This window comes from Muntiacus reevesi, chromosome 16, assembly GCF_963930625.1.
Source record: "Muntiacus reevesi chromosome 16, mMunRee1.1, whole genome shotgun sequence".
Classification (NCBI taxonomy): Eukaryota; Metazoa; Chordata; class Mammalia; order Artiodactyla; family Cervidae; genus Muntiacus; species Muntiacus reevesi.
This window is the reverse complement of record NC_089264.1, coordinates 5,292,095-5,315,798: the sequence shown is the minus strand read 5'-3', so window position 1 is coordinate 5,315,798 and position 23,704 is coordinate 5,292,095. Positions and strand designations below refer to the sequence as shown.

Below are 23,704 nucleotides of genomic sequence, written 5' to 3'. Positions count from 1 at the left end.
TCCTTTCATTTTTATATTATTTTACAAAGGCAAATGCATTATTAAGTAATTAATTCCTAGTAAGTCTATAGTGACTTACTAGGAACTGTGATATTCTAATATTAATTCCTTCACACTAACTTAGATCATCGAGTTTCAGTGGTCTCATCTCCTTTCTCAATTTTCAGCATATGAATAGTACCTAAAATCTGAGTTACCTTCTGCTGAGTCACATGCCAAGGTGGCATAAAACTTACCCTAATTGCTTAAATGTTTGCAGGGTTAGAAAAATATATCAAATGTTTAGGAAGCCTGCTTTGAAATAAATATAAACGTTTTTATATATGCTGTTTTCCAGTACCGTGTTAGGCATTTTTTAAAGAGAGAATGCGAACTTGGACACAGGATTAGCAGCACCATTCTGGTATAAGATCCCCTTTGCATCCTCTGCTGGTCCATGGGCCTAGGAAATCTAGAATATTCTAACATGGCCCAGACGGAAGGCTCCGGTGTTAATTTTTTTCCTGTCATATAACAAATTAATAAACAGCAGTGATAGCAGTATTGAGCCCAAAGTAGTTAACACTATGGAAGTTCCAAAGAACTAGTGTCTCAGTTAATTAAATGACTTCTGACACATCAAAAGTAAATGAATGTATCATTTCTGAATCAACTACTTGGAGAATCATGATAAGTATGATGATGGTAACTTTTTTGTACCAGGGAAAGCTCACAAGATTGAAACACCACCAGAATAATAAAACACCACTTTTAAAAGACGAACACGCAAAATATCAGCTGTAACTTTAATCATTCTTAAATTATATTTGTGATTATCAGGATATTTATGCTCAGAGATAATATTATAAATCAAGTGTTTTTCATCATTAGTAATGTTTCTTTTCACATGGTGTTTACGTTTGACCAAAAGTGAGATGAGAGTTAAGATGGTGTTCTCTCTATGACCCGGAAACCAACTTGGCTTAACTATAGATTTTCCAGATCTAGAAATGCTTAGAAATAAAACTGCAAAACAGGAGGTCTGGGAGTAATGACAATTATATTTTCTTCTTTCATCAAAAACAACTTTAAATGTTCATTTCGATTTTACTGTAGAACTGTCCTATTGTAAAATACAATGCTGCTACCAGCTGTGGTAGTGATTATATAGATTATAGATTTATAATAAAATAAAAATGCTACTAAAGTTCTACTATATTCACAAATACTGTATTTATATATGTACATGCAAGTAAACCTCATTATTAATGATAAAATTTTAGGGTTTTAAATAGGCACATTTCCTCCTACCTGTCCATCTCCGTATATTTACAACCTCAAGATAAGTTTTCACAAGTAACATTTAAGTTTGTGAAGGAAAAAGTTAGTATTTCCAGTACTAGCTTCTCCCCCTCTCTTCCAGCTTTGGGAAGAGTAGCAGCCCATAAAAATGAATGCACAAACTACCGTTATAAGACTTCGTGTGATTCACATCCACAACTGTTGACTGCAACAGGTCTGAAGAGTTTTGAACAAAGTAATGTATTTGCATGTACAATATAAGCCTCTCATAAGAGTGATCCTCTGCATACACACATGCACAAAACATATAAAAATGTTTCTTAAAAGTAGTATTTTAACTATTCTGTGTAACCGCCCAAAGGAATCACCAATGAATACTTTCATGCTGCAAATATTATGATTAATTAACGAACTGTTTTGTATCGCCAACGACAACCCCAATAAAAAAGGCAAGGGAAAAAAAGAAAACAGAAGCCAGTGATTGTAAAAGAAGAAAAAAAATTCTAGATATACAAATATGTTAAATGTTACTATACAAAGATGGTAACTATAAAAGTTTATCTGAGCCTACCCGTATTACTAAAAGCTTTTGACCACCAGTCTTGACCTCAGGGTAAGAGTTTGGCCTCTTCCCACAAGCATACAGGAGCCATAACTTTCTGCAGCCTAAGAGGAAGATTCTTTAGTGAGTACATGCACTCCAGCATGCCTGATTTTTCCCCCATGACTGTCTCATTTCTGTTCTTAACTTCTCAATCAAACTAAATGAATTCTTATCTCTTTGTTATCGCTAAGTGGTTTTAAAGTTCTAGGACACAAACACTAACATATCTGACGTGTTTTATAAATAATCAACTTTTGGATAAAAGGTGATGGCACAGAAATAATCTTTTAAGGGTCTGTTTTGGTTTCAGTGCTTTGAAAAGAAAGGATGGTGTACCAGCAGGTCTCTGCATGCCATTTTCTGAAGTCTTGTTTGACTGCAGACCTTGGGCCAGATCACATCCAGCACTTCAGTCCTCATTAGTTCTCTCCACAGCATCGTGATAACACGGTTTCCAGGGTAACTTCCTCAGCAGCCCTGTAAACTGTGAGTCACTGAGATGATACACAGTTGGTCTGGCTTCAAGTTTCACACAATTGGGCCATGAAGCGTCCCGTACAGAGAAGGCAGCACCCAAAGGAATGAGCAGAACACACTTAAATAATACCCACTACTAAATTTTACAGCTGTCCTTTTATATTCAAATGAGATTAAGCACACTGTTATGTTAAACTGAAAATACTTTAGATCTAAAAATATACTACTGAAACAAATGACATAGCAAGAAACAAGACCAAAATCTATTTGTATAAAATACAGTCTATAATTTCAGAACAAATGTTTCATATAGCCATACTCAGACATCTTCTAAATTATAATCCAGGCATTTATATTTTTAAAAATTACCTCTGGTGAATTTCAAATTTAGTATTTTCACAGACTTTAAATATCTATAATGAATCATTGTTTCTTTTTAGAACTGGAACTGAGCATAAATATAATTCTAAAACAAGATTCCTGATTTCAGAGAACTGTGTCTTCAGATAACCTTTCTCCACAAATGATTAGAATTAAATAACTTCCTGAAAATTATACGTTTTCTCTTTTGAATGGGCTCCAAATAGAAAAGTTCTTGAATTGGGATTCATTTTAAGTTTTTGCTGGTTGGGATTCTTCTATACTACTTTAACAACATTATTACATTTTATCATATCTTCTCCCAAGACAAGCTGTTCATTGTATGTTGTTCTCAAGTATTGAACTGAAATAAAACCTAAAGGAAGAAATTATGCGTCTTGCTTCAATTTTCCTTAAACATCGGTGATCATTTCAGTCGTAACAACTGCCAGGGTTGTGTTTTTTTTTCTGGATTCCTAATTATAAAGGATTGAGAGTAATTCAAAAGTGTTTCAGAATCACCTACTGCCAAGATTCTGGAGAATGTCTCTTGAGAAACAGAATGTAAATGCTCTGAGGACTGTTGCATCTGCACAGACAGGCTCTGTGCTCTCCGATGCAATGAGCGGGTAAGGGGCCAGGTCAGCATCCTAATGCACCTACCGTCCTGCTGCTCCGTCAGCCAGTAGACAGTGAGAGCCCATGTTGTTTCCACGGTTAGCCATCTGTGGTTAACTTCTAAAGCAAGCGAGTATAAACTCAGGAGAATCAGCTGGGCAAATTTAAGTGTTATGGCCACTTCTGTGTTGATAGAAGTATTCCAGACCATGAATGCCAGCAACTGAATGATGAGGAAATGTTTCCTGAGGATTGTCTAAAATGAGCAAAATTTCAGTAGATGTTTTAGTTCTTAAACACCTATTTATTTTAAACTCATCTGTTGTAAAGAGCTATGGAGGACCATCAACTTTTGGCCTGTTTCACAAATAGCAAGTTTTATTCTGTTACTATACTTGAGACTTGGAAAACTCTTAGCTCTTATCCTTATCTGTAATGAAACTATCTTGGAAATCTTAACTCCTTTCTGATTAAATTAGTAATAACCAATTGTGATAACCAGCACATACTAATGCACACACATAAGGATAAAAATAAAATAAAAAAGCCTGACAGAGAGTATGTTAATAAACTTCACTAGAGAGATGGCCAAGAAGATGGCATAGCTCCTTTTCCATAAAGGCATAACGAAAGTAGTATTTTGGAAGGTTACAAAGTTATTGTTTTCCATTTTTACTATTTCTTAATAAAAGTAGTGTTTTTTGTCCTTTTGCATATGTATGTACAGACTCTAAAGGTAGGCAAATAAGAACTGCGAGACCAGTGAGTGAACTGCTATGCTAATCAGGTGAGAGACCTGGGTTTCCTATTAGGAGCCCTTCTGAATGGCTTAATTCCTTTGCAGCTACCATTAGCTGTCAGCCTCCCCATGGATATTGTCCATGTGCACTTTGAGGTAGTCATTCCTTGTAAACTTTTTATGGCAAAACTGGCATTCTGCCAGCGGACGATTGGGATTATGAGTCATCTTGTGTCGGATCAGCATTTTCTTCAGGCTAAAAGCCAAGTCACAAACCTAGAAAAGACCCAAAGATACCAGTCATATTATATTAAAAAATCTGAAAATACACAAATTTATCACTTACACAGGTAAGAATCTGCCTGCCAAGAATTTCTTTACCAGGTAAAGAATCTGCCTGCCAAGCAAGAGACATGGGTTTGATCCCTGAGTTGAGAAGATACCCTGGAGAAGGAAATAGCAACCCACTCCAGTATTCTTGCCTGCAGAATCTCACAGACAGAGCATGGTGAGTTAGGCTTAGTCGGACATGACTTAGCGACTGAAGAACAATAATCACTTACACAATATACATTATGCAAATTCCTATTATCAATATGTGCTGACAGGCATAAAAACAAAAAAAGTGCTCTTGAAATAAATGGGATTTAACATGCAAGGTAAGAAGTAAAGACAATTACAGCTCCAAGAGGTGTCTGCATTGAGTATGTGTCTTCTGTGTACCAACATGCCTCCCTTCCCCCACCTACTATGTTTAAACATCTCTAGGGAAACAACTCCCTGGAAACAGTATTTTTCTTTTCATAATGGAGTATATTAATGATTTCATATTAAACCTCTTATTAAACAAAATGTCTTATGGTCTAGATGGCATCTATCTAGTACTTGGCATAAGTAGCACAAGACGTGTCTCACTAGTGAGTAATTTGGACCCATTTGTGAAGTAAAAGATTAACACTGCTTTAAGCATCCTAACATACTCAGTATTCCAATAAAAGTACTTCATTTAACACGTTTTCTTCATGTAATCTCTGCCACATTGCCACCTAGCTCATCAGACATTAAACAGCTGAATAACTGAAAATATTAAATTATCCCAGAAGATGTGAGCCATAATCATACAAAAGTAAAAATGAAATGGAAATCTTTTATAGTACCAAGTTTTCACTAAAAGTTTGGTGTTATTCACAAAAATTCCACTTATTTGAATTCTTCAAAAGCACATGCACTGTAAAATAAGCCACACTTAAATAATGTGAAAATTCCATGAAAAACAAAATGAATACAATGGGAGAGGTAAAGGCCGGTAAAATACTGGAATGGAAGCTGAAATTTTGAATGAGGTGAAGCTTGTGAAAATACAAAAGCAAATAAAAATATTCACCTCTCTCTTTATAGGAGAAGGGGGATTTTATGTTGATAGCAACAAGAAATTCAGAAGGGCAAGCCCCCAATGTGGTAAGGAGAGAGAGTAATCCAATAATGTATTTTGCATTATACAGAAGTAGCAGCCTAGTATGGTCTAAAGGAAGTAAGTTTTAGAGTCTGCTATGGGTTGAATGCTTGTGTCTCCTCAAAATTCCTAAGTTAAAGCCCTAATCCTCAATGTGATGATTATGGAGGTGCAAGAACTGGGCGATCCTTAGGTGTAGATGAGCTCACGAGGATGGAGTCCTGTGATGGGATTCACACCCTCACAAAACCAGGAAGAGAAACAGATTCTCTTCTCTCTCTGTCTCTGCCTGCACACGCCAAGGAAGGCCGTGTGAGGACACAATCAGGAAGGAGGCCCATCACTAAAACCTCAACTACTCCGGCACCCTGACCTCAGACCTTCATGGGAAGGCAGAGAATCTTCGTATGTTCTGTTCACTCATATATCCTAAGGGGTAGACAGTGCCTACAGACTAAGCACTAAGTATTTGTTGAATTAACTCACTGAGTTTCAATCTGATTCTGTCACTTACTAAGGAAGTTTCAATGAACAAATCATGCCTTTTAACTTCAATTCTGTCACCTATAAAATGATCACAATGAACATTACCTCCCAGAATTAAGACTAAATGAGGTAACCTATGCAAATAGATGCTATATTGCAGACACTCAATAAACGTTAGTGCCTGTTTTCTTCTCTTTCATCTTCTCTGTCAGAAGAATCATCAGCAGGTTGGAAAGAGGAAACCACACCAGTCACCAGGTATGGAATCTGAGAGAAAGCACAGCTACTATCAAGAGAAGCAGCTCCCCGTAACATACAAATGATTTTAAGGCAAACAGAATAACTTTCCAGAACACACACAATGCTTCCAATCAAGCTTAGGAAAGGACACTTCTTGTGAAGTGAGTTTTACAGCCATAATTTAAAACAGAGCACATACCTTTAAATAGTCTCTGAGAAACAAAGCAGGGTAGTTTCATGTAGTAAAAATCAGGGAATAAAAAGGAAAAACTCAAGAATATGAAAGGGCATGAAATACAAGGACAGATGATATAATACACAAGTTATGATAAGTGATATAAAATACTGAGTACCCTTTAAGACTGAAATTAGAGTAAAAAGGAAAATGCAAACTCATGCGATTTTCAAGAAATGCACTTATTAACTAACACACACACATATGCCCAAATATGATTCTAAAACAGGGAATGGAATATGCACAGGTACAGAAAATGATGCTGATGGGAGGGTAATGGTACTGAGAAGCCCTTACTCCAAAGCATCTTGCATGGAGAGGTTATTAGTATTTTCACAAGCCTTAAAAGAACCAGGAATGCTACCTGTATGAAGAGCTCTTAGTTCAAGATGTACAAATAGGATGTTCATCATGGAATTATTTACAGAAGTGGAGTATTACAAATGACTTACTTGCCCAAAGTTTAAGAGTATATTCATTTTTTATATAATCAGATGAAGAAATACTTCTCAGCTAGTTAAAAAAAAATCATACTTCAAAAAATACTAAAAGGCAAGGGAAGGCAAGAAAACAGAATAATAGTAATGTACAATTTAATTTACTATACTGAAATAAAGATCATAACTGTATCTGTGTAAATAAGTATGAGGAAAAATATCAAGAGACTGACATTAATATTAGTTGATATCAGTTGAGATATTTGATCATTTTATTTCTATCTTTATTCCCTTCCGTATTTCCTAATTTTTCTGAAACAGAAAAGGAAACTTTTATAATTAGAAAGCAAATACTACACTTTGGAATGAAAAAAGTATACTTTGTTGATAGAAGGATCCACATCATCATGTTCCATTCACGCCTCAAGCGCACTCCCACCAGAATTCTGCCTTAGTGAGTACTTTTTAACTCTAAGCTACTTTGATGCATCACCAACCTCCACATGGCCGCAGGACTCCGGAAACCTCATTTAGCCTGAAGTTTCAGCATCGTACGACATACCTGGCCCTTTCCTTCTGCCTTGCATTTAGTTTCTCCTAGTCTCTTCTATTTTTTCTGGCCGTGTCCCCCTCATCACAATGTCTGTTCCTTAGCCCACGTCTCCACTCACTAGCTGTTTTCTCCCCTGGTCATCCTCATGCTTTTTGTGCCTCTTTATATGGAGCTCACTTGCCAAAATCTGTCTCTGATTTGGTCTACTCTCCTGATCTGTACAGTGGAGGATTTAAATGCTTGTTGAATACGATATTTCAAATTTACCATGTCTTAAACAGCACTGGAATCTAAAAAGCACAGCAAACTAGTGACTACAACATGAAGCAGCAGACTCACAGAGGACGAACTCGTGGTTACCAGAGCGAGGCGGCGGCTGGGGCAGTGCAGGGGCAGGGGGTGAACAGGCACAGACTACCAGGGATGTGATAAGCTACAAGACACACAACACAGAAGTATAGCGAATATTTTATAATAACTGTAAAAGAAATATAACCTTTCAAATTGTGAGTCACTATACTGTACACCTGTAACTTATCCACTGCACTTTAATTTAAAAAAAATAAAAAGACTGTCTCCCAAATCTAATTCTCTTAAAAAAAAAAAAAAGGTGCCACCTGTCTGACATCTGGAGATCTGGCTCAGCCTCGATCCTACGTCTCCCTGGTTCCCACCGCACTGAGTCACGCCACTTCTCCCGCATGCACGTTTCTAGAAGGTATGTAATTGTCTCCACCTCTCTGCCGTAGCCTGAGCACAAACCACCACCTGCCTAGACCAGTGCTTCTCCAGCCAAAGGAGACAGTTCAGCAGGTACCACTCATCTGTACTTGTCAATAAAATATACCAAGTGTGCTAATAGTATAAATGTAAGTTACACTATTAAAGACAAACTTTTAAAAGCATGTGAAAAAGATGAAGCAAAGTTTTGTGCTAATAATTATGACCTCATACTTTCATTAGGTAATGTCTAAGATATGATACAGTATATTTAGACTCAAAGTCATCTTTAACAAAAGTGTAGACAAATAAGTGTCTCTTCTGGATACTTTCAAATTTTGGTTTACTTTTTTTCAGATATGACGGTGTCATTTTTTAAATCTAAATTTACTGCTAACTAGTAATTTTAACTCTGCTGTTTCTTTTTGTTACTTTGTACTTATATTATTAATATCATTTTCAACCTGTGGTTTCTGTATAGGACTCTTCCATACTCTATTTTAGAACAGATAGCAGAATCCACATTCCTACTTCATGGGCACATAAATCACAAAGCTAACAATGTGCAGAAATGGAGGAGAGATAACCTGCATCACTGTGGGATTGCTGCTCTCACTTCAGGTCACACTTGGTGTGTGCATCACACGAGACTACCTGGGAACCAGGGCACCAAGCCCTCTGTTCAGTGATAACAAAGCTTAATTCTGTTCCCACTCTGATCATGGATGATGAGCAGGGATTAAAGCTGTAATTTTTCCTTCCTGCTTCCCCATGGATGCCTCCTAGCCTCCTGGGATGTGCAGCACCTCCCTCTGAAAACCAAAGTGTAGGTTATTACAGTAGCCAATGTCATTTGTTCTTAAACAGTGGTACAGTTTTCCCTCCTCTCAGGAAAATGTTCGGAACTGGGGGGATGTGTAACCATCCTGAAGAATGGGGGTTACTGCCTGCATGTTGTAGAGGGGCAGAGAGGCAAATTTCCTGTGACTTGTGGACAATTTCACACTGTCAAAAGTACCCAGGTTATAAACACTACCTGAATCCTTCTGCATGCACCCTTACCCCTTCTGTCCATGCTCCACTCAGCAGCTGGAAGATTTTCAAAGTACAAATATCATATTGCTACCTACAAATTGTTCCCTGGATCCTTCCTTACTTTGATGGAAACTCACTGAACTCTAGCCCAACCGCTCAGCTTTAGTGTAGGCTGATGAAGACACCACACCTTCCTACCTCAGCACTTTCTCTCTGCTCTTTTCTAGCTGCCTCCCATGTGTTCCTCAGGGTCTGTCTGGCAGGAGAAGTCTTCCACTAAACATTCTCATAGTGGCCTTTACGGTTCCTGGGTAACACTCACCTCGAGTGTAATCAATTAATTGTGTGCTTTCTAATGTCTCTCCTTACTAGTCTAAAGAACAGGAGGGCAAGAGTAGTCACTCCACTGATATTTATTAAAAGAAGAGAAAGGAGGAGGAAGTTAGACAGATGATTGATACGACCCCCATGAGCAATAAGTTAAAAGGCTATGGAATAATTCTGGAAAAACCAAAGAAGGTATCTTTAGAGATTATTTTCAAGTACAAGAAACTCTAAATTGTTTTATAAGTCTAAATGAACCATTGGGATCATAAATAAGAAAGAATTAAAATGTATTCCCTATTTTCTCTCCCCCTGGCTCCTTACTCTAAACTTGATGTCCAAAGGAACAACAGATACCAAGTTCTTCAATGGCTTCCTGTGAAAATTAGGTTCAAAACGAATTCCTTGCTGTGGCTGAAAGGCCCCCAGTCTGCTCTCCCACTGCACTGGTGCCTCTCTTTCTCCCTCACTGAGCTCCAGCTCCACCTGCCTTCTTACTTCCCCTAACACCCCACCCTTTTCCCACTACCAGGCCTTGATCTATTCTGTTCCCTGAGCCTAGAACGTGCTTTTCCCCATGGCTGATTCCATCTTTTAGGTTACTTAGAGGCACTTCTTCAGAGAATCTTCCCTAACTACTCCTTCATAGCACCCTCCTTTTCCCCTTGCCCAGTCTTTATCATAAAATGCAATCAGACATTTATTCAGGCTGATTTAAGTCTATACTCCGAAAGAATGTGGTTTCTATGAGGGCCGAGGACACGGCGTCTTGTTCACCGTTTTATTTCAGTGTCGGGCACAGGGACTAGGTTTAAGCAGTAACAGCTGCTTTCACTGCATGCCAGGAACCACCCTCAACCATTTCTAAACATCAGCTTGTTCAGTTCTCAATCCCTTTTAGACAGATACCAGTACCATTATCCCCAATTTACAGAGGGAAACCAACCCACACTTCCATTTTGAGCAGGCTGCCCAAGGTCACAGAAGTAGGAAGAGGTTTCTAGGGCTTAAATCCAGACAGTCTGGGTTCAGAGTCTATACCACCTCCCATGGCCAGCTATTACTAAAGGCGCTCACTTCAAACAGAGAGATGCGAGCCCCCTGTACTTTCTTCCATTTGCCTGGCTGCTCCATTTTTTTCAGAAGTGAAAATCTCTTTGGAAAAAAAAAAAGGACTCTCAGACACTTCACCTCACCAGTGTGCTGTGAGGGGTACAGTGGAGGCCACCTAAATAGTCACCACGGGAGAGCTATGGTGCGGCGAGCTGGGCAGACAGCAAGGGGGCTGCGCAGGACGCTGGGGTCATGGATGATGGCTCGGAATTAAGGCGTCCTGGAAGCTCCAACAGGACACGGGACGGCGACGATCTGGCAGATTGTTGAATGAGGGCCAGGACAGAAGATTAAATGTCAGCAGAGCAGTGATGTCATGGCTGTGAAATTGACTACCTACATGTTAAAAGCTAGGTTTTCATGAGCTTAAATGCAGTCATTAAGAGGCTTCAAACTGATGCTCTGTATAAACTGGTCAAACCTAAGGATGATTATAGTCTTTTAAAAATATGGGAGAGCAGAAAGGACTTCCAACAGGGATGCCTCCTTTTCTATCTTTCCACCTGCAATACAACCCTTCAACCTATGCCACCTTAGTATTAATTCACAGGATCAAAAATGGGGAAAAAATTTTATTATCTAGGCTGAAGGTAAACTGATTTTGTCTTAACAGTGAAACAACATGTTTAACAAAAAGTCCTTGGATACAGCATTAGAATTCCATACAGACACTTTCAGTTAACAAGTACGTACCACACGGAGTGTGTCTACTGCTTCAGTAAGGAGCACACTGACAAGGATCACTCTCTCCTGCCCTGTGGAGTCCAGGGTGCTAAGGAGAAATGCTGGCAATGCCACGGACTTAATGTCAAGACAGACACAGAGGAGGGTGTGCTGAGCTCTGCCCAGAGGCGCAGGGGTTACAGTGTCCTAAGGTGGGCAGCAACATTCCAGGGAAAGGGAAGGCACACACAGGTACAGAGGAGCAGAGAGCAGGCTCGGGGGGGGAGGTGAAAACCATGCACTAAGGCTGAAGATGTGAGACTGTCAGAGGGATAACTTGGGAGAAGGAAGTTAGAAGGCTGGAGCTGAACCCGAGAGACCTTGGCAATCATAATAGAAGATGGAAGGATGTATATTCTGCAAGTGGTGGGAACTGAACATGAGACCGATGGTAAGGTATAATTTAGTCAGCAAGCTACAGGGTACACAACTGGGGTCAGGGGGGCCAAATAATATTCCACTCCAAGTCAGAAATGATTTGGACACACACTAAGATTAAGACAGTGGTCATAAATTCATTTGTTCACTCCTTGACAATATTCTCTGAATGCTTCTTACATGCTAGGTGTTGTTCTAGGGCTGGAAATACAGCAATAAACAAAGAAGAGAAACACTGTTGTTGTGGAGCTTGTGACAGATGATAAATGATTTTAAAATGTGTCCTGTTTCAGGGGAATGTAAGTACAGTGAAGGAGAAGACCACTGTGGGGTGAAGGTTAAGAAAGGAATGAAAACGAGAGAGACAGAAACCTGAGCAGGGAACGGACAGCAGCACAGGGACAGGCCATGAAGATCCCCGAGGAGGGCGCTCCAGGCTGGGGCAGCGATGCAAAGGCCGACACACAGGGCGCGCTCAGCACATCTGGACCATCAGCACGGGGGCCAAGCAGTGGAGTGAGTGGAGGTGGTGCTGAAGTCAGAGAGGCGATCCAGACCCTGGTAAGACCTTGGTTTTCACTCTAAGTGAGACGAACAGGCATTGAGTCTGAGCAAATGAGGCTCATACAATACACAATCTACATGCTACATGAAACCTGCCTCAGGCGCTGGAAAGATCCCTGTGGGCGGCCAGTGGAGGACACACGGTCAGGAGCAAAGACAGAAGCAGAGAGACCAGTTAAGAAGCTCCTGGCCTGAGCTGAGCTTGCTGTGCTGTACAGAGGTCCCCCCCAGCTAGCGGCTCTACACATGGCAGTGCATACGTGTTAGCGCTAAGCTTCAATGCACCCCCCGCCCTGCTCTGTGACACCCAGAGGGGTGGGGTGGGTGTGGCGAGAGGGAGGGGATGTAGTATACTTACAGCTGATTGACTTTGTTGTACAGCAGAAAATAATACAGCGTGGTAAAGCAACTATGCTCCTGCTAAAAAATAAAAAAGCTATTGCACAGGAAACTGGGCCGGTAGCTGTGCAAGTGTGAGAATTGTTCAGTCTTAATTTATTTACAGACTCAATCAGATTTGCCACTGCACTGGATGCAGGGAGTGAGAAAGAAAAGTGATGGTGGCAGTGGAGATTTAGAGAGGGTGATGGGTTTGAGAAACACAGAGAAGCAAAAAGGGTCGGGAACCCCTGGGGCTGAGAGGCAGCTGCCTGGATCTGACCCCTGGAATCCTGACTTGGCCAGTTACGAGCAGTGAGAGACAGGCAAGCCACTCGATCCCTGGGAGCCTCAACTGCTTCCTAGAAAGGAGCTTCCCAGGGGCACTAGTGCTAAGAACCCCCTGCCAGTGCAGGAGACCTAAGAGACGCAGGTTCCATCCCTGGGTTGAAAAGATCCCCTGGAGGAGGGCATGGCAACCCACTCCAGGATTCTTGTCTGGAAATCCCACGGACAGAGGAGCCTGGCGAGCTACAGTCCATGGGGTTGCAAAGAGTTGGACACAGCATTTCTGGACTGTAGTGAAATCACAGAGAATACATACAAACTGTGGATCACTGTGCCCTTCCTACTACAGAATCTCAACCAGATGAAGCTACTGGTTATAGCTGAGGGGGAAAAGCGATGAGACATGAGGCTCAGACTTTGGTTTGGGCTATTTGGAGATGGAATTCTCAGAGAGAGTTGGGCAGTTGAAGGAAACATGTTCAGAGAGAGGAGACGTGCTGTACAGGCAATCCACATTATTTGCCTGGAGTCCAAAAGAGAGATCAAGGCAGGAGAAAAAAGAATTTGGAAGTCATGGACCATATGTGCAGTAGTAAAGACATTTAAATTTCAATAGGTGTTGCACGTGGGGGAGCTGCACTGCCTGGAGTGGCTGGGCCTAAGGGGTTAGGGTAGCGTGACGAGTGAAGTGGCATGCTGACAAACAGCTGTAAGGAACTGAGACAGATGCCCAGCAGCTTCTTTAGTTTTACGCCATGCCACTCAAGTGCCACTCAGACGTCATACATACACACATATGCATGTATACATACACACACGTATACAGCAGACATACACATATATAGACATGTATACAGCAGACATACACATATATAGACATACACACACACACACGGCAGTGGGAACAGAGGCAGAACAAGACATTCCAGGCGTAAGGAGTAGCGCATGCAAGCCACCTGGAACAAGAGACAGATATAAAACGATACTGCTGCTTCAGGAAACTGTTAGTGTTAGTGCAAAGAAACTGCAGAGTACTGACACATAAGGGATTATTAAGATACAAAATAGCAAGAATTGACAAAGACCATAATAATTCTTCAGTCAAGTAGAAAGGTGGACTTTACCTTAGAGGTTGTGAGAAGTCATCACAGAGAAGCACATGATTGAGTTTAATACTGAGGAATTAATACCAAACCCAAAGAAACACAAGGGACTGACTGTAAGTGTGTGTCAGTCGCTCGGTCGTGTCCGACTCTTGGCTCGTCAGGCTCCTCTGTCCATGGAATTCTTCAGGCAAGAATACTGGAGTGGGTAGCCATTCCCTTCTCCAGGGGACCTTCCTGACTCAGGGACTGAACCCTGGTCTCTCACATTGCAGACAGATTCTTTACCATCTGAGCCACCAGGAAAGTCCACTGAGAGAACACTATGAATGCACGCCAACAAACTAGATAACCTAGTCAGCATGGACAAATTCCTAGAAATACACAAATACTAAAACTGACTCAACAAGAAATAGAAAAATTCAGGATACCTGTAACAAGTAAAAAGATCAAATCAAAAATCCTCTCAACAAAGAAAAGTCTAGAACCCAGGAGTTTCACTGATGTATTCTACCAAGCATTTAAAGAAGAATTAACACCAATTCTCTCACACTCTTTCAAGAAATAGAGGAGGGAACACTTGCTAACTCACTCTGTGAGGTCAGCATGACCTTGATATCACTGCCAGAGATATTACAATGAAAGAACACTATGAAAATATATGAAAAAATCTTCAAATGAACAATCAGAAAACAAGATGAAACAAAAAAACCCCTAACAAGCTGAATTACCCATGACAAGGGGTTTCCCAGGTGGCTCAGTGGTAAAGAAACTGACTGCCAATGCAGGAGACACAGGTTCAGTCTCTGGGCTGGGAGGATGCCCTGGAGGAGGACATGGCAAGTCACTGCAGTATTCTTGTGTGGAAAATTCCACGGATAGAGGAGCCTAGCGGGCTACAGTTCATGGGGTCACAGAGAGTCAGAAATGACTGAGCACGCACACACACACAGCCATGACAAAGCAGTGTTTATCTCAGGACTGTAATGGCAGTTCAACAACAACAACAAAAAAAAAATCAAACAATGTAATATAAAACATTAACAGGACAAAATGAAAACAAAATGATCATGTCAAATGATTCAGAAAAGCATTTGACAAGATTCAAACTCCTATCTAGAAACTAGAAGAAAACTTCCTCAACATAATAAAGGGAACTTATTTTTTTAATGCACAATTAACATCATATTCAATAGTAAAAGACTGAAAAAATGCAAAACAATGGACCTCTACCTCACACCATACACAAAAAGTCAACTCAATATGGATTTACGTTACCTAAACCTAAGAGGTAAAGTTAGAAAACTCTTAGAAAAAAAGGTAACGGTAAACCTTTATGACCTTGAGTTTGGCAGTATATTCTCAAACAGGACAAAAATCACATAGTGATAAAGAGAAAATGGATAAGTTAGACATCAAAACTGAAAAGGTTTGTGTATCAAAGAACACAAAGAAAGTGAAAAGAGGACATATATTTAATAAAATGAAAGAAAATCTTTGCAATCATATCTGATAAGGGTCTAATATCTAGTGTCTCACACTCAGCAACAGAGAGACAAGCAACACAGTTTTAAAATGGGCAAAGGACTTGAACAGACATTTTTCCAAAGAACATAAACAAAAAAACAAGCACATACATTTGCTGAAAGGATATTCAACATCATTAATCCCTTGGGAAATGTAAATCAAAACAATGATACACCAGTTCCCGTCTACTAAGATGAATATAATTTTATAAAAGAGAAAATACTGAATGATGAGAAACTGGAATGCTCATGTATTCCTGGTGGGAATATAAAATGGTACATACAGCTACTGTGAAAAGCAGTATGGTAGTTGCTCAAAAACTCAGACACAGCATCACCACATGGCCACGGCAATTCCACTTCTAGGTACACAACCCAGGTAACTGAAAACAGGTACTTAAAACATGTATAAACACTTTGTTTCTGCAGTATTCACAATAGCCAGAAGGTAAAAACAACCCAAACATTCATCAACTGACAGATAAACAAACTGTGACATATATACAAGGGAACGTCATTCAGCCATAAAAGGTAACGCACTAAACAAGCTACAGTGTAGATTATCCTCGAGAACACCGTGCTAAGTGAGAGAAGTCAGTCATAAAAGGTCACATACTATATGATTCACTCATAGCAGAAATACAAAATATAGGTACATATATAGAGAAAAGCAGACTGGCGCTCGCCAGGGTCTGGGAGAGTGAGAAAATCGTATGGAACTTTACTTGGAGATGGTAAAATGTTTTCGAACCAAGGGGATGGCTGCACAGTTACTGTCAATGTACTAAATGCCACTAAATGGTGCACTTTAAAATAGTTAATTTTATGTGAATTTCATTTTGATTTTTTTTTTTAAATCATCTTGGTGAGGGTGGAGAACACATACACTGAAGGTTGGATGTAATAAATAGTGGGGTGACGGTCTAGGCTATGCACAGCTAGTGGGAACAAAAACAGAGGAGGTAACGGATTTGAGAACTATTAATACTCAGGAAGGAGTTGGCTGGCAGTGGGGTGAGAAAGGATGACTTCTATCTGGAATAAGTAGGTTAAGAGGACAAGACTGAACAGCCAGCCAGTTCCCTGAGCAGGCTGAATTTCAGGGAAGTTTTGGAGGCATTAAACTTGCGTCTTTCCTCAATAAACCAGTCTGGACTGCAGATAAGGCCCAGAGAGATGAACATCTGATAGAAGTAAATGGGATAGAAGTAAATGGAAAACATCATGCTTGTAACATAATTAACAAAAAAAATAACATCATGGTCCAGTAAGTAGTAGACTAAGGAGGTAGACTACGAAGATATTCAGCATAAATAAAAGTCAGGTAGTGTGATGGTAGAAAGATGTCGTTATACAGTTAATATTTCATTTCTATCTTGTATCACTTGTGTAGCTGTGTAACTAAATGATCCAATTAAGTTTTGTTTTTATGAAAATGATTCCAGTAAAAGCACCAATGGACTGAATGTTCGATCCATTAAGTTGTTAAACTGACTGCACCTCCTGTTCGGGATAGAGCTCTCCACATGCACATCTCGTTCTCTCCTTACAGAAGTTCACTGTTGATAAAGGTATTTTTTGTGAGCAGCCCCCTGGGAGTACACTGCTGCCTTAACCTTACCACCAGAGTTTCATGGAAAGAAGACAAGGAAAGCAGCTTGTGTCTGTGATTTCCTTTCTTACAGACAGCTTACCCCATCCTTCATTCTGCAGAGTATGCCAAGGGGACGAGTCCTCCAGTCTCCCTCAGCATTGAAAGATAACTGTGAACTGGGCAATATCACACATCACAACTTCAAAGTTTCTTTTTACACTAAACTACAATACTCTTTTTTTGCTATTTTTGTGTTAGAAATAAGTGTTTTCCCTAACACCAGTGTCAACTTTCTGTCAACTGCCAATCTTACAGAAGAAAATGGTGACACTGTTCATCGATAAACCATTTTTCTCTAAATTAATCAATGATTCAATTCATTTTACTGACAAGGATACTATTCAGAAATAACGTGAACATTAATAATGTGAACAACTATGTTTATAATTTCATTTCACTTCAAATGTCATAAGCAGAAAATCTAAACAATCAGCAGTGGCACTTTTTAAAGCAATTTATACTTGTTTTAGGAATTGATTGTTTGGCTTTAACAAAATAAATAAAAATATCTATAACCAGTTAATCTCTGGTTAACTATAATTAACTTGTGAAAAGACTTGGGCAGACACATGAAAGCTGTCTTGAGTCATCATGCATTTATACCTTGGAATAACAACTCAATTGCATTAAAACTGGGTACAAGTATGTCTTAAAGAAAATTAAAGTTCATGTGCTGCCAGTAAACTAGGGGGGAAAAACATACAGGTTACGCAATCAGAAGGTATAAGGAGCACAGGACATTAATAGCCTAGCACTGTGAAGTGTGTGCACACACTCACTCACTCACACAGGCACAAAGGACGCACGGACACACCCCACACACATCTCCCGTCTCTGGGGGTTCCGGCAGGACGACAGGAAGCGGGGCACACTCACGTCGCACTGGAAAGGCTTCTCCCCGGTGTGCGTCCTCGTGTGCTCGTCCAGGCCGCGCTTCTGGCTGAAGGCCTTGCCGCACTCCGAGCACTTGTACGGCTTCTCCTAGTCAGGGAAGAGGCCAGGAATGCCAGTGAGGGCAGGGTCGTCCTCAGCAAGGGGCACACAGCAGCGTTTTTACCTAGTTCTGCAGGGTGCGGCAGCACACTCAGAGGTGCCATGAATTACTGTAAATTCTCAGGGGAAAACAGGACTACTCAAAACCTGCTGGGCAGTCTTCAGGGACCACGTGGTTCACAGCTCCAGGATCAGAGTCACTACCTTTCTTTCCATGCAGTCCTGACTGCCCGAAGGGAGATTCTGCAGAATTGCTGTGACCTCACCACTTGCTAGACTGAACTCTCTAAGGTTTTCTTTTCACCTTGGAGTGCCTGCTAAAAGGGCATCATTGAACAAAACAGTTTGGGACCCCTGGTTTACATGCTGCACACTGTTCACTGTCTCAAAGGGATTCCTGGAAGTGAAAGCCCAGACCAAATGTTTAACAAGTTTTGAGGCTAAGTTTAAGACCTTGGAACTAGACTGTGACTTTAAGTATTTTCATTGTTATTGTCCAATATTTTTTTTCCTAGGAAGGATGTTCTTTTAAAAAATCTAAATTACTTTTTAAAATGAGGCATTATTTATAGCTGATCATACACTCTTAAGGAAAAGAGTATCTCCACAGAACAAGGAAAAAAATACCTGAATTCCTTAGCCATCTTTGACACCAGAAACTTAAGTCACCATCTTTTAAGCTTGAAATAAATTCCAAAATAAATTAATTAACATTGCTTCATTAAAACAGCTGCTCAGTTACTAAATAGAGCATTGATAAAAAGATTTGTTTAAAGTAAAACTGCATTAAGATCTTTTTTCAAACATAGCTTAAAAATACTGCTATAGATGCTTTTTGAATTGAGGTAGTATGTATAGATATAGTTTTAAATTTCATGTTTCTATGTTTATTTTCTCCTTAGTATTTAAAACTTATAAAAACATTCAGACCTACAAAACAGTATGTAAATAATCACACATGTACACCCACCAGCCAGCTTAAGAAATGGAATATCTTTGTGAACACATGTAGCTCCTATTTATTCACTCTTAATGAGTATAGTATTGCGTGCAATGGCAAAACCACAATTTGCTTATGTACATTCTGCTGCAATGGATATTTAAGTGTTCCCCAATTTTTCATTCTTATAAATAATGTTGTTCTGAACATTCATACAAATGTATACTTGAACACAGATGAGCAAGCATAATTTCCTACAGTACGTATATCTAGAGGTAGCATTGCACCTTCAGCTTTTCTGAGAATGGCCAAGTAGCTCTACAAAGTGAATAACCATTTTTGGGAATTCTCTGGCGGTCTGGTGGTTAAGGCTCTGGGCTCCCAGTGTGGGGGCATAGGTTTGATCCCCGGTCAGGGAATGAACACCCCACGTGTGGTGACGATAAGCCTGCACATGGCAACAAAGATTCCATGTGCAAAAGTAAGACCCGGAGTGGCCAAATAAAATAAACACATATTTTTAAAGAAAGATGCATCATTTTAGAAACAACTTTACACTTCAATATCTAGGGTATTCTTAGAATTCTATCACTGTAGTTAACAAAAATTTTGAAACTCATGTACACAATGAGTATACATAAATTTAAAAGTATGACACTCCTGGAAAATAGGATCTTTTATCATTTTTAAGTGACCTTCTTTATCTATATCATCCTTTTCACCTTAAAATAATTTGTTAATAATATAGCTGTAAAAGCTTTTTAAAATTAGTATTTGCTGAGGGTTGGGAGACTTGTTGAAGTGTTGGTCAAAGGTACAAATTTCAAGTTAGAAGGTAAGTTTGGAGACTAAATGCACAGCAATGTGAATACAGTCAACTGTACCATAGTATATACTGCAAAGCTGATAAAAGACTAGAGCCTAAATGTTCTTACCACAGCAATGATAATGATATGACATGATGGAGGTTCTAGCTAACACCATGATGGAATCATATTGCAACATACAAACACACCAAATCAACGTTGCACAACTTAAACTCAGTGTTATATGTCAACTATATCTCACTTTTAAAAAACAGGAAATGGTATTTGCCTAGTATATCCATCTTTGTTTACTTTCAAACAGTCTATATCTTAGGTATGATGAACATCTGTTATAAATAGCATACAACTGAAAAATTTTAATCCAAGCTCATGTCACTTTTTCAAGTTAGTGAGTTTTGCTTTTTATTATTTTTTATTATCATTTAAAATTTATATTGTCAGAATATATTACCATTATAATAAAATACAACAGAATGTTGATTATTAATATTTATCATTATTAAAAATGTATTTAAATCAGTTTCTAACATTTTATTTTGTGCTTTGCTTTTATCTTGCTGTTTTCTAAGTTTTTCTCCCTTATATTTTCTTACATGTTTTGGATTGATCCTGTATTATTATAGAACTCACACACTCTATTTCCACTCTTTTAGTGGTTATCCTTAAATTTTTTTTATTATGCATGTTTAACAAAATCTAAAGTTTGTCTGCTTTCCCATGTACTAATTAGCATGCCCTTTCATGTTATGTGTAACAGTATCTTATTTGTATCTTGATTTTTAATGCCCAGTATGGAATCTATTATTTTACACAATCACTGTGGTTTAGCTCTCAGTTCAGTTCAGTTCAGTTGCTCAGTCATGTCTGGCTCTTTGCGACCCCATGAATCACAGCATGCCAGGCCTCCCTGTCCATCACCAACTCCCGGAGTTCACCCAAACCCATGTCCATCGAGTCGGTGATGCCATTCCAACCATCTTATCCTCTGTCGTCCCCTTCTCCTCCTGCCCCCAATCTTTCCCAGCATCAGGACCTTTTCCAGTGAGTCAACTCTTCGAATCAAGTGGCCAAAGTACTGGAGTTTCAGCTTCAACATCAGTGCTTCCAATGAACACCCACAACTGATCTCCTTTAGAATGGACTGGTTGGATCTCCTTGCAGTCCACGGAGCTCTCAAGAGTCTTCTCCAACACCACAGTTCAAAAGCATCAATTCTTCAGCACTCAGCTTTCTTTATAGTCCAACTCTCACATCCATACAGTACTACTGAAAAAACCATAGCCTTGACTAGACAGACCTTTGTTGGCAAAGTAATATCTCTGCCTTTTAACATGCTGTCTAGGTTGGTAATAACTTTCCTTCCAAGGAATAAACGTCTTTTAATTTCATGGCTGCAGATCAGCCATGATGCAGTCAAACATCTGCAGTGATTTTGGAGCCCCCCAAAATAAAGTCAGCCACAGTTTCCCCATCTACTTGCCATGAAGTGATGGGACCAGATGCCATGATCTTAGTTTTCTGAATGTTGAGTTTTAAGTCAACTTTTTCACTCTCCTCTTTCACTTTCATCAAGACGCTCTTCAGTTCTTCTTCACTTTCTGCCGTAAGGGTGGTGTCATCTGCATATCTGAGGTTATTGATATTTCTCCCAGCAATCTTGCTTCCAGTTTGTGCTTCTTCCAGCCCAGCGTTTCTCATGATGTACTCTGCACATAAGTTAAATAAGCAGGTAACAATATACAGCCTTGACGTACTCCTTTCCCGACTTGTAACCCAGTCTGTTGTTCCATGTCCAGTTCTAACTGTTGCTTCCTGACCTGCATACAGATTTCTCAAGAGGCAGGTCAGGTGGTCTGGTATTCCTATCTCCTTAAGAATTTTCCACAGTTTATTGTGATCCACACAGTCAAAGGATTTGGCATAGTCAATAAAGCAGAAATAGATTTTTTCTGGAACCCTCTTGCTTTTTCAGTGATCCAACAGATGTGGGCAATTTGACCTGTGGTTCCTCTGACTTTTCTAAATACAGTTTGAACATCTGCAAGTTCACGGTTCACATACTGCTGAAGCCTGACTTGGAGAAATTTAAGCATTATTTTACTAGTGTGTGAGATGAGTGCAATTGTGCAGTAGTTTGAGCATTCTTTGGGATTGCCTTTCTTTGGGATTGGAATGAAAACTGACCTTTTCCAGTCCTGTGGCCACTGCTGAGTTTTCCAGATTTGCTGGCAAATTGAGTGTAGCACTTTCACAGAATCATCTTTTAGGATTCGAAGTAGCTCAATTGAAATTCCATCACCTCCACTAGCTTTGCTCGTAGTGAAGCTTCCTAAGGCTACTTAACTTCACATTCCAGGATGTCTGGCTTTAGGTGAGTGATCACACCATCGTGATTATCTGATTCATGAAGATCTACACACTAACAGTTTCTTTACTTTTCATGCGTTCTTATGTATATGAATTTCCAAGGATCAGCTGAGAGTAAATTCTGTTTTTGACTGAAAATGGTTTTGTTTCTCATTTCTTGTTGAATGAAAGCCTACAAACTCAATTAGGTCTTTTTATTTTTTATATTTCTCAACCTGTCTTAGCCATTTCCATCTCTTTGTATTGCACTCTATGTATTTCTTTAGAATCAGTTGATCTTCAGATATGAACAACTTAATGACCTAATAGGATCATTTGAGTTTTCAATTTCCATTATTGTATTTTTAAGTTCTAGAACTTTCCATTTAGCTCTTTTCAATTATGCTTAACTTTTAATACAATCTTGCTTTTTATTGGTGCTCCTTATGCCTGTTTTAAAATATTCTAGGCATTTACACAATTTTCTTTATTAGATAAATCCTTATCTTATGTGCTTTGGAAGTTTAGTTCTGCTTCTTGTGGTTTCTTCTATCTCCTGCTCATGGCTCCTGTTTCCCTGGGAGTTCCTGGAAGTTGGAATCATGCGCTCATGTTTGGTGGTCCTTATCTGTTAAAAGCCCGTGAGTCCTCAGGTTGAGGGTAAGTCCCTCCAGACAGCATTTGTGTTTGCTTCTGCCATGCACCATAGGATGCTATCAGTCAAAGATCATTTTAAGTTTATTTCTTGCCTGAGGGTTTTCTGGTCAGGCAAGCATTTTAAGTCCAAACTCCAAACACATTTGAGGGGAAGGACTGTAGTTACAGACTCTTAGGAGAACTCTTTCTCTTGTCAGCAATTAGCTCAAAACAACTGAATGTCCCAAGCATCTCTGTCAAAAGTACATTATTTCCAGTCTCCGATTTCATTTTGAGCATAGCCTCTCTGAGATCCCAGAATTACAGTGGAATATGGCTCCATCCTGCCATCTAACCTGAACCCGGAGCTTGTCTCCGTTTCCATCACTGTGAAAAATCAAGTCTTGAGTTTACTGAAACTGCAGACACCCTGCAAGGTACTGCATCCTCAACCTGACCTCACCACTCTGGACTCGGGTTCCAGCTGTGTTTGTTGGGTCCTGGAGGTCACTCTTACTGTTTCACAGATTCAGATATTTTGCTTTATTTTATTCAGCAATGATAGGTGTTTTGTATAGAGCATCTTTTCCAGGATATGAAGTCTACCATACTGCCAGATATCCAAGTAACTGTACATCTAATTTTCAGGATATGAAAAATATATTTTAATTAG

General features: G+C 39.5%; 1 protein-coding gene across 4 annotated transcripts in view; it reads right to left on the bottom strand.

Moving 5' to 3' along the window:
• Positions 1-2,499: 2,499 nt before the first annotated feature.
• PRDM5 (PR/SET domain 5) overlaps positions 2,500-23,704 on the bottom strand; it is a 258,063-nt gene continuing 236,858 nt past the window's right edge. For 3 of the 4 annotated variants that reach the window (XM_065907340.1, XM_065907341.1, XM_065907342.1), the window contains 2 exons: positions 18,166-18,270; positions 2,500-4,355 (listed from right to left, as the gene is read on the bottom strand). In XM_065907340.1, coding sequence (XP_065763412.1) covers positions 4,191-4,355; positions 18,166-18,270 — 270 coding nt within the window. In that variant the 3' untranslated portion in view covers positions 2,500-4,190. The remainder of the gene's footprint in view (positions 4,356-18,165; positions 18,271-23,704) is intronic. The other variant, XM_065907345.1, reaches the window with a different exon arrangement.